Source organism: Clytia hemisphaerica, unplaced genomic scaffold, assembly GCF_902728285.1.
Source record: "Clytia hemisphaerica strain Z4C2 unplaced genomic scaffold, Clytia hemisphaerica genome assembly, whole genome shotgun sequence".
Lineage (NCBI taxonomy): Eukaryota > Metazoa > Cnidaria > Hydrozoa > Leptothecata > Clytiidae > Clytia > Clytia hemisphaerica.
Window position 1 is genome coordinate 3,441,091 of NW_027103286.1, and position 12,144 is coordinate 3,453,234.

Below are 12,144 nucleotides of genomic sequence, written 5' to 3' on the forward strand. Positions count from 1 at the left end.
ATTTAAAGAAGTATATTGGCCCTATATATGGGTTCATTCTTTACTATAGGGGATAAATTTGCCTCGAGATGTTCAATCTCCGAAAGGAGTCGAAATACCACACCTTATCCGTCTAAAATATTCGAAGAAGTATATTGGCCCTATATATGGGTTCATTTTTTACCACAGGGGATAAATTTGCCTCGAAATGTTCCATCTCGGAAAGGAGACGAAATACCACACCTTATCCGTCTAAAATATTTGAAGAAGTATATTGGCCCTATATATGGGTTCATTCTTTATTATAGGGGATAAATTTGCCTCGAAATGTTCAATCTCCGAAAGGAGTCGAAATACCACACCTTATCCGTCTAAAATATTCGAAGAAGTATATTGGCCCTATATATGGGTTCATTTTTTACCACAGGGGATAAATTTGCCTCGAAATGTTCCATCTCGGAAAGGAGTCGAAATACCACACTTTATCCGACTCAAAAGGCTTTAATTTGGGTCAAATTATTCCTCAAAACAAAATTTTCAAATTGCGGCTTCATTCTCTTGAATTCGGTAAATAGCCGTCTGCTGTATAGAAAATGACTCTAAAGGCTCACATTTGGCTCAAATCATTACTCAATTTTTTTCATTGCGGATCAGATAGCGCTCTGTTATATTAGAGTCGGGACGAATGAATAGAGAAGAAGTGAATAGCTTTTAGCATATCGAGCTGCTTAATTTCGATCTTTACCTCCAATTACACAAGAATAAAATAAAACAAAACTCTGATTAACATAATAATCGATAAAATATAGAAACGATAATCAAACATCGCAATCGGTTCATGTGAAAAAATAAATCAGACCTGAAATAGATACAAACCGTCTTTTGCATTTGAAATTCCTTAAAAATTGAAAGGCCTAAATTCATTACTTAGCGAACTCTAACCAATAGGTATTCTTTGAAGAAACAGGAAGAAAAGTGAATTTTATTTACCTAGTCTGAAGAAATTAGAAGTTTGAACTAATGAAAAATAATTGACAGTGAAACAACTCTATCAGCAGTGTTGATTATCATTTTTAATTTTTTACATGATAATACTCTACTCACAAATTTCGCTATCTAATTCAAATCCTAACAAAAGTTACAGCAATTTTTGTTTTGTTTTCTACCAATTATATTTAGATTAGATAGGCACTGAATATGAAATTTCACTAAAAGTGTGACATTAATTGTCCACTATTATAAATAAAAATACCAACATAGCTAAAATCATTTTCAAAATAAAATTGAAGATCTATATCTCAGTAAAATCGATGAAAATATGAGGTTGTTTTTTATTTTTGTTTCTTGGTTTTATCCGATAACCGACCGTTAATTCAATCTCTGAACAATTCAAATTTAATTAAATAAATAATTTGTAAAAACCTTTGTTCGTTTTTTGTAACTTCCACTTGGAATATATTTAATATTGAAAGCGTTTTTCAATATGAGAAAGATGATTTTTTTCATAGAAATGACAACGTCTTCATCCTCGAGTGCGTCATCAAAGGATTGGATCATCAAATTTCTTGGTGAAAGACCATTTGGTGCAAAGTACTGCTCCTTCTTAACGCCAGTGTTTTTCCTGTACGCCCACTTATGGTAATTTGGTAAGGAAGAAATAATTTGAAATTGACATTCAATTGGAAGATTTTCGATTTGACCAAAAGTCTGCAACGATTGCAGTATGGCAGATTTTTCTGACGTAATACTAGTACTCATTTTATAATTTAGTAACTCTGTCTTCCACTGTCTAGAGTCACCAAGTCCAACCATCTTGTAAAACCTATAAAATAAATAAAGAATTGTGAAAACGTTACGAAGTTTTTGTTTTTCTTATAAATTTAATTTGAAAATCGAATAGATGTTTATAATACCAAAAGACACTTAAAAGGCCCGTTTAAAACAAGAAAACATTTACACTTAACAAGAAACAAGAAGAAATACCAATGTTTTATTGCTTTCATACTTTACTTATTACTTGTCTATCTTTAGTTGCTCTTAGTGTGACGATGGAAAACAAACTCTTACTCATTATTCGGGCAATTTTTCTTCGTAAATTTAGCCATTCGTCGAGTAAAGAAGACAAATCCAGGCGCATTATCACCGAACGACTGCTTGAATATGGAATAAGCAACTGGTAGATTTCTCTGAATGGATGACTTGTTGCTTTGTGTCTTTTGGTCAAAGATTTTTGAATTTCTGTCTGATGTAGAACCTTGTACAAAGAGAAATTAAAAATAAAATTACTTTTTGGTTTATAGATTGGTATACAATAAACATAATTTAGATTAGCCAAATTAACTTCAACCAAAAAGAGGACCTGCATTAAAACTATGAAAAAGAATTCCTTACTATTCTTAGTTTCGATTCGACGATGTTGAGCAGCAAGAACATCCCAAGTATTATAAATCGACACAATATTGCAATGCTTTATTTTGAACTTTGTGATAATGTCATTAAACAATGTTTTCCAGTTGTTTTGAATAAACCCTTGATAAACACCTGTTTCAAACGATCTGGAAAAAAATAGTATTTCATGTTACCTTTAAGCTCAGTTTTCAAAGTTTTCCTTTCAATAATGAGATTTATATAAAAAAAGTAACTTTTGAAATTAAAATACATTAAATCCATTCAACAAGATGGTTTCAGCCCACTTTTTAGGTATCCCAAACGAAATAAGGCGCCGCAATGATTTAGCTACCCTTAAAAATTTGCTCCTGGGTTAGGTGCTCCCCTTCACCCAAGAACCTTTTTGTAAAAAAGCTTTGTATGCTATGAGGAATGGCAGCACAATGAAAAAAAACTGAAAAAGAAAAACAAAAATGAGAAAGTATGGGCCAAAAAATTTCAACTTATACTCTGAAGTATTCCATTTGGAAAATACAGATAAACAAACAGCCCCTAGATAGAGCCTCTATACAGGTAACCCCATAGATTTGCTAAATTTTAGGCCAAAACTCCTCACTTGGCCTAGGGGCCCTTAAGAAATCCAGGGGGCTGAAACCATGAACAATATTTACAAAAGAAAATCTGATAGTAAATTATTTACCTTAGATATAGCTGATTTTCCCCACAAACTTCAAATATTAATGGCATAACATAAAAGATACCATCAGTGCATTTCGAGTAAGTCGATAGTGACAAAATTTCATTTTCTGCAATGAGCAAAGATGGAGTTCCTGCAGATGGGAAGTTCGGATCAAATAAGCTTTGTTTGATCAAAGCTTGGAAGTCTTGTTCAAGAACAATTGCTTCTCTACATTTCATAAAAATCTGTAAGATTTCACAGGCTTTAATTTCATCTTTGAAGTCTAAAAAAGATAAAAAAATTGATCAATTCTAGAAATTTATCAAATCTGATCAAATCTAAAATTGCATAGATGAACAAATTTGAAAGGATCTGGATTAATTTTTTAATAAATCTTTTAAGAAATTGAAAAAAAAACCAGAAAAAACTTGCTGATCATTGATACATAAATCTATTGAAAGTTTTTTAGATATTAACTGTGTACCTTTGGGTTGATTTTCAGCTGAGACAAAATCTTGATCATCATCTAGAGTATGTATTGGAAAACATGTATTAGAAATTTCGAATTTTGGAATTTAATTGCATGCCAAAGGTTAAAATAACTTAATAATGTTCAACTGTCAGTTTGTAGTGTCAAGGTAGTGTCAAGGTAGTGTCAAGATAGTGTCAAATAGTGGAAAGGGAGCTAACAACAATCTTTTTTTCTAGAATATAACAATTGTTATAGCAGGTCTTAAAAAGTCCTGTTATATAGCAGGACTTGAAATATTGAAAATCATATATAATTATAATAAAGAATTGAAAACTCCCTGAAGATGGTCAAATGTTGTCGTGTTCATTCTAAAGAAATATATAATAAAAAACTTTAAAATTTAGTATCATTAATTTTTTTATCTTGTGAAACATGCAGTCATTGTTTCCCATTGGATAATTATTAAGGCTAAGATCACAAATAATTTTTGCTTGTGTTATTTTTAGATAAAAATTCTGTCTGTCTGTCTGATGTCCGGTAAGTCAGTAATAAAAGTTACTAGAAATTTTAATTTGCAAACACAAGAACACAAAATATCTTCTCCAGCCTAAGGAGAGCAGACTTTTGGACTAAATGTTACAGAAATTTAATAAAAAACTGACCTGCTGATGACTGTTCCATGGCTTATTCTAATTTATACCAAAAATGTTCTTGAAATAGACATTGAAGTTGAAGGCTGAAAAAAAACGTGATAACATGTCTTATGTAGAAATTTGTAGTTTTAGGTGATATTCCTTAGAATTATTTAGAGTTCCCTTTAAACTGTATTGCGACAATAAGCTCAATATTGCTAAAACAAAAAGACATACATCAAACTGAGAGAAGAATCAACCTGCAGGAAAGTTGAGATAAAAGCAGATAAAAGTTGAAACAAATGATTAAAAAAATGAACAAATTTTCTATGACTATGTCTGCTATATTTGTTATTCAATAGGCCGTCACGTTCTCCAAAACAACTTTTTTAGGGGTACTAATTTCTGGTTGATTTTTCATTTAGATTTTGATTTGATCTGCCTAAGTAGGTATCCTTTTGGAGACCTCAATGATATCGACCAAATACTCTGAAAAATTGGAATCAGTAAATTTCAAAAGACATAATAAAGAATTGTTTCATAGCAAAACACAGAAAAAATGGGCTCTTGCGGAATTGCCTAATCCTGGCCACACCACATGTATTTTAAAGTATACAAGGCAAAGAAATCTATAAATTTTAATTTTTAAAGATTTCCATAGATGGCCCTATCTCTGCCACCCTCTCCGCCTCACTAATTCTGTCTCCCTTTTTCATTGTATAATACAGAAAATATCAATTGAATTTCTTTAATAGAAGGAACAAGGGAAAGTCATAAAAAAAACAAAAGAAACACCAATGAACCCAATTTCTGGTGTTTCATAACGATGATGGGTTGAAGAGATTTTACAAAAAATTTGATCCGTGTTGGCAATAGAAAAATTTTTCTTATCTTATTTCTTATATAAAATTGTTTTCTCCTACTTGCCTTGGACAGTCAGGGAAATCCCTCTATTGCGGTAGTAATTTCTTACTGCAATTGCAGTATAAACGTCACTTTTAAATTTTTCATGTACCGCAATTGCAGTATACTCAAGAAACAGAATTCAAGATTCAAGGAGAAAACAGGCAATTTTTCAGTTAGGAACATTTGGCGAGTTCCTGTACGCGGCCGCAATCAAAAAAATCATAACCCAACTCAATAAAAAATGGCGTTCGTGTCTTTTCGCACTTTTTTTAGCCTAGACGATGTAGCAAACATAGTAAGTATTGGTAAGTATAAGCACACTGTGCTTTTAATTGGCTGACATATTTTTTTGCGTCGGAAAAACTTTTTCAAACTTTCAGCGATGATTGATCAAACTGTTACAATGAAAATTATCCAGCGCATTTTTTATCTTCTTACCTTCTTCATCTTTAATGAAGCACTCGAAGTTTACTGAAAGTAAGCACATAAGATATTCTTATAATTACTGATATTCATTTAAACATGCTTCGTTATGCGCTGCGGTGGAGTGCATGACGTAACTCGCGCGGCAACTAACTCGCCTTCTGTTGGAAGATCATATTGGGCGTTTTGGCGTTACCAACCTCGACGCAGCGAGCGCCTTTGTCTTTCCGCAACTCTTTCCACCATTTTAGATGGCCTTAACAATAGATCCAAAAGGGCGCCATAATCTTGGAAGATAATTTGTTTTGGTCTCCGGCTTTGGGAAGTAGCAATGTTTTTGGTTGTTTTCGATGGAAAATGGTAAGAAACTTAAGTTTACAAGTGTCATTTAGTTTTTGTTGGCTTATAGAATGGCATGATCCTGGATGGTTTCCCTAACTGTTTTTGTACATAATTGATCATATCTTTTTATAAACGCACAGACAAAATATTTTTTCCGTAGATCAGATTCTTTTGATAAAGAAAAGCTATCTTCTTGTACCATTTTTTACAGTCGATGTTTGTTTATCTTTGTCGACCAGCACTATAGTAGCTGTTATAAGCCCTTGTAGGCTAATCACGATTGAAAACTACCGCAATTGCAGTTTATACCGCAATTGAGGGATTTCCCTGACTGTTGGAGATTAAAAAAGATTCACTCATAAAGACAAGATATATAAATAAGTTAAACAGTTTTATGAGTGTAAGAGCTTGACAGTTAAGGAAACTAGCTTAAAAAAGAGCACCAAAGTCAATTTTGCCGTGTTTAACAAAAAGAAAGTAATGGAAGATCAAAGGAATTTACTACCTAAAACTAACTGTCTAAAGCGCGTGCCTCTCAAATCAAAACAAAAGCTAATGAGAAACATGTTGTGGTGACGTTAAACTAATGGAACATTCTATCATTCAACTAAGCTAACCCAATAAATGATAAATCAAAAACCCAGTGCAACAGTAAAATTCCATGAAAACAGCCGCTGGTTTAATCACGCACTACTTTACCTACCATTTTGAGATACATTACGTAATGAAAATAAATAGAAAGCAATGATTGGTTATTTCTATGTCGCGAGATAGTGCCTTTCCGTCCCACGTAATGAACCTTAAATATGTTAACTTTGCGATTATAGGTTGAGGAGGAGCTACGGGGTTTATTCTCGAGAAATATGTTTGTTGCTATCCTTCATCTTGATTATCCAGATTTAGATTTAGGAAGTATTGCATCAAAGATTGGCTGAGCAAGTAAAAAATAATATTTATTCGACAAGTAGGCAGACAGACAGAGAACAGCGAGCAATCAGGATGCTCTTATATCGGATGGCCAATAGTCACCTTCATTTTTTTATTTTATTTTTTTATCCACGGATCGCTGATAGTCACTTTTCCGGGGGTTAGGTAGGGTCAGGGTTGCTAGTAACGGCTTGTCACTGTCGCCGGGTGCATACTCGGCGCCTTGGGCCCCGCAGGGTTGCTAGTAACGGCTCGAATTTCAGTCAGGTTTAAAAAAGGGGTACTGTTACCCATATTATAATAATATTACCCCCGTCTTTTGCCAGTTCGGTATAATATGTTATGAATTGCGGGGATTTGCTATGCGGCGATGGCTCAACGGATAGAGCGCTGGCTTCCGAATCTGAAGGTCTTTCTTTGGTGGTGGTTCGAATCCCACTCGGTGCGAAAATTGGACTGGTCGAAATTGATGGACAAATGATTGACAGGTATGAAAACTCAGTCAGAAATGAGAAACTCAGACAGTCAGAAAAGAGAAAAATAGGATAAGAGATAGGAAAGAAAACAAGGTGACGATTGGCCATCCGATATAACATCTACCGAGCAATCACAGTCTTTGGTCATCACCACACCACCACCAGTCAACAGCTCATTAGTACATGAATGTTTGACTCATTTAACTGGATAAAGTACCTGTTGCAAGAAAGTTTCATAGAGGTTTTTAAAAAGTTCATTCTTAATACATTTAATTGATTGTCTTCACATTTTCAGGTTTTTTTTAGCTAGCTCTGAAAATCTCTTCTTTCGTCTTTTTTTCTACTAAAAAAGACACAGCCATAGCACAGGGGCTGAGAAACTTTTTCATGTCACTCATAGCTGTCAACTCTCCCATATTCCAGACCCGATCAGTCGAACTAATCGAACCGATTTTTTAATCGAACTAATCGAACCCGATCGAACCTAATCGAACGATTAGAGTTCGATTAATCGAACTAATCGAACTTTCAGATTTTCCTTAAAATTGTGAGTGTTCGATTAAGTTCGATTAAGTTCGACTAAGTTCGAGTTTGTTCGATAAGTTCGATCAAGATATAGTTCGATTAGTTCGATTAGATTTAATGGTTCGATTAGTTCGATCAAGATATAGTTCGATTAGTTCGATTAGATTTAATGGTTCGATTAGTTCGACCAAGATATAGTTCGATTAATTCGATTTGATCGCCTAAAATGACGTCACAGCCAGTGAAAGTAGGGCGTTTAGCATAGAATTGGGAAGTAAGCCACAGTAGCCGGACGGTCTATCGACCCTAGTTCACCAACCACTAGTCCGTTATGCTTCATATTTGGACCACACCTTCCTTAGTTGTGGCCCGACCCCATCCGGGTGTTCCGGACTTTTCAGACCCCTCCGGAACTCCCCGGCAAACCTCCGGAACTCGCGACTTTCTGCAAGCTTTGGGGGCTCCTGCAAGGCCCCCAAGGCTTGTTATAATGAACTCGAAAAGTGGAAAAGATGTCCGGGCATAAAGACCGGCGATTTGGGTCGTTTGGGGCATTATACCGGCTTTTCCCGGCTCAGGAAAGTCCGGAAATGCCCTTTCTAAGAGTACCGTAACCATAGCTCGGTCTCGAGGCCCCCAAAAGTCCTGTAAGCCTTCCTTAACGTTGAAAACGGTCTGAGAGCAAAGCAGAAGGGTGCCTTCGACCATTCCAGCCCAGCTGGGCCTTCCGAAGGCCCGGCGAAAGTCCGGAACGAATCCGGAAAACCGTTAATGCCAACTTTCTAAATCTCCGGTTTTAAGGGCACGCCTGAAGCCGGACGGCCTTCCTTAATGTTCTGATGGGTTGGGATGGACGCAAGGCATCAGTCCCGACCCATACGACCCCCGGTAGCCCGGTCCTGACCCGGACAGGGCCGTCCAGCGGGTCAAAATGGCAATTTTTGGGCATGCGGGAATCCCTTTATAGCGAGACCTCCGGGACCTCCCAGACAGCCAAACCGGTCGATATGCAAAGCATGCGTGCCACCCTTTTCGGCCCAGGTCCGGGGGACCGTTTGGGGACCCCCGTTCGGTGTCCGGGAGGCCCCGAAATCGGTCCACGGAGCGAGCAAGAACAATTTTTGCCGGCTTTTGACGATACTTTGAGGAACTTTGAAAGACCCCCAATGGTGCAGGGGTCTACCCTCACATCCCCCCTGACCGGTGGGCACCGGTCGGACTCCCCGGACACCCGGCCGGGACCCCCAGGGGCCGTGCGCGGCGGTACCGTTTTTATCCAATTTTGACGAATTTTCGCAATTTTCAAGCCTTTCCAAGCTTTTCCAAGCCTTTTGAAGGCTTCAGATGACTGATGGAGGGTGCTGGCCATGAGGGAGAGCAAGGCAGAGGGCATCCGAAAGGATGCGAAGGGCTGTGGTAGGCTGTGGAGGCCTGTAGAGGCCAAATTTGGTCTAACCGGGGCAGGTACCCAAAGGAGGTCATTTTTACCAATTTTTGCCGGCTTTTCACGACACTTTGAGGTACTTTGAAGCACCCCAACTGGTGCAGGAGAGTACCTTCACATTCCCCCTGACCATTTGGCACCAATGGAACTCCCGGGAACCGCTGCCAGGACCCCCAGGGCCGGTCCACGGTGGTACCCAAATGAAGTCGTTTTTTCCAATTTTGACCAATTTTCGCCATTTTTCCAATTTTTGCCAGCCTTTGACGACACTTTGAGGAACTTTGAAGCACCCCAACCGGTGCAGAGGAGTACCTTCACATCCCCCATAGCCGGTTGACATCAATGGAACTCCCGGGAACGCCTGCCGGGACCCCCAGGGCCGGTCCACGGTGGTACCCGAAGGCGACCGAATTTTGCTGGTGAGAAAGGGGTGTAACATTCTCAATTGAGTAGGTCGTTTTTGGCAATTTTTGCCAGCTTTTGACGGCACTTTGAGGAACTTTGAAGGACCCCAACTGATGCAAACGTGTACTCTCACATCCCCCTTGACCAGTGAGCACCGATCCGACCCCCCGGCACACCGGCCGGGACCCCCAGGGGCCGTCCGCGGTGGTACCGTAAGGAGTTCATTTTTTTCCGATTTTGACCAATTTTCGCCAAGTTTCAAGCCTTTCCAAGCCTTCTAAAGGCTTCGGATGACTGATGGAAGGTGCTGGCTTTGAGGGAGAGCAAGGCAGAGGGTATCCGAAGGGGTCCGAAAGCCTATGGGGGGCTGTGGAGAGCTGTAGAGGCCTCAATCGGTCCGACCGGGGAAATTAGCCTAATCAGCCTGACTGACCAGCCGGTCCCACCGGAGAACTTTACCTGACTAAGTATTTAGTCGGTCCCGCCGGAGAACTTTGTCTGACTGCTTAGTCGGCCTCGAGCAAGGTATAAATAGCCAGAAAAAGCACTCCAGGCATGCTCCACGTCCATACCAGGATGAAAGCACCCGTTCTCGTCAGATCACGGAAGTTAAGCATCGTCGGGCCGGGATAATCACTTGTCAAGTTGTCGAACCAATCGAACTTAGTAGAACTAATCGAACTAATGAATTGGCAAGTTATCGAACTAATCGAACTAGTCGCTAGTTTAACTTATCGCACTAATCGAACCTAATCGAACTAATCGAACTAATCACCTGACGACTCATCGAACTAATCGAACTCGAGTTTTATCAAAAATTGTGAGTGTTCGATTAGGTTCGATTAAGTTCGATAATCGAACTCTAATCGTTCGATTAGGTTCGATCGGGTTCGATTAGTTCGATTAAAAAATCGGTTCGATTAGTTCGACTGATCGGGTCTGGCATATTGAGCGGGAGACTCCCGCATGTCAACGATTTCTCCCGCGTGAAGAAAATTCTGCCAAATCTCCCGCATTTTTGGGATTTTCTCCCGCATCTCCCGCATTTCCAAAAATTTTCTGATTTTGGAAAAACCAAACGGCGAAATTTCTGGATTTTGAAAGATTGGAACGAAAAATTCCCCAATTTCCCGAAAAAAATTTCCAATAAAATCAGATTTTACGAGAAAATTTCCCCGATTTCCCGATTTTCCGATTTTGAGAAATCGGATTATCGGGGAAAATTTTTCCGACTTGGAGCTCTCCCGCATTTTTGTGAGGCAAGGTTGACAGCTATGGCAAATTTGAACTTGATTGAAGTCCTGAAAATGACCCGAACTTGGCTTGTGCATGTTCAGAAGAGAGTGTGTTTTTAGAAACAAATAGAACCAGACGGTGTCAATCGAACAACTTCGAACAAAAATCGCAATCGAACCAAGCGAACGTAATCGAACGCGATCAAATAATTTTGATTCGATTGTCGAACGTAATCGAATCTCAATCGAACGGCCAATTCCTGGGTAATATTCGATTGCGTTCGAGTAAGGTTAGATTGGTTCGATTGATTGTTGACTATGTTCGATTGGTTCGATTGATTGTCAATTACATTGGATTAATCTACGATATCGTTCGATTACGATTATGTACGATGAGTTTGATTGCGATTAAATTAAATTGGATCTTCTCTGTTAGAGCTTCTTAATAGCGTGGGCGGCCGAGCGCTTAAGTACCATACTAAAGCGAATAAAATCTAATACAATTGAATCAATCGAATGTAATCGAATACAATCGAACGTAATCGAAGCAATCGAACAGCAAATCCTGGGTAATATTCGATTGCGACTCGATTGCGTTCAACAATCGAATTGCAATTATTCAATTGCGTTCAATTGCGTTCGATTGATTCGGCATTCGCTTCGTTCGATTGACAACGTCTGGATAGAAACATTAATAATCCCAGACAGTACCAATAGTGAATAGAATGTTCGATTGTGATCGAAGTTATTGATAATGATCAATAATAATCAAAGGTGGTCAGTGACCCCTATCGATTTTATCGATGATCGAATACTCACTCGACTCGACAGATTATTATCAGTCAGTCACACTACAGTGAGGCTGGAACTTCGATTTTTGAGGATTACAATTTTACCAGTTTTTTAGCGTTTTTTGCCTTGCTAACCCAAATCTCGCAACCTCTTTACCTTAAGGTAGATCGAAATTAGAGTTTTTCAGCGTTCCGAAAAAAACGCATAGCAGAATTTTTTTCATCTTCACAGGATCGATTCTCAACAACAAAATACATCATTTGGTCTTTGGGTTTGTTTCTGACGTTTTTCCTTCAAAGAATATCGATCACTTTCCCTTTCCCCTTGAGCGCGCGAGAAAAAAATGATTAGCTTGCGTTTCGTGCGGGCGATTAAAGACAAGGCGGCAATCTTGCTAAGGGTGCAACTTAGTTTCCGCCCTATTTTGCGCCCACGATGTTGATGGCTTATTGATTCTTTAAAGAAAAAACATAACAGGTATAGCTTTTTCTAATCCTGGAATAACGAGGTTCCAGCTAC

General features: G+C 38.4%; 1 protein-coding gene across 2 annotated transcripts; it reads right to left on the reverse strand.

Moving 5' to 3' along the window:
- Positions 1 to 684: 684 nt before the first annotated feature.
- Positions 685 to 6,592, reverse strand: LOC136807569 (uncharacterized). 2 transcript variants are annotated; one of them, XM_067064156.1, is made up of 6 exons: positions 4,181 to 6,592; positions 3,531 to 3,572; positions 3,068 to 3,329; positions 2,371 to 2,534; positions 2,047 to 2,233; positions 685 to 1,801 (listed from the first exon to the last, which is right to left on the reverse strand). In XM_067064156.1, exons 1-6 carry the CDS (start codon positions 4,197 to 4,199, stop codon positions 1,375 to 1,377), a joined length of 1,101 nt encoding a protein of 366 aa, XP_066920257.1. In that variant the 5' UTR covers positions 4,200 to 6,592; the 3' UTR covers positions 685 to 1,374. The 2 variants fall into 2 exon arrangements, with proteins under 2 accessions (XP_066920257.1, XP_066920264.1); XM_067064163.1 differs by having other exon boundaries at positions 3,531 to 3,886; positions 4,181 to 6,589.
- Between the last annotated feature and the right edge of the window lie 5,552 nt (positions 6,593 to 12,144).

Excerpts from the sequence above, each read along its gene's own strand:
- LOC136807569 (XM_067064156.1), bottom strand. Across the intron at positions 2,234-2,370 it reads TCGAATCGAAACTAAGAATA|GTTCTACATCAGACAGAAAT; the intron begins GTAAGGAATTCT and ends TCTTTGTACAAG. Across the intron at positions 1,802-2,046 it reads AAAAATTGCCCGAATAATGA|GTTTTACAAGATGGTTGGAC; the intron begins GTAAGAGTTTGT and ends TTTATTTTATAG.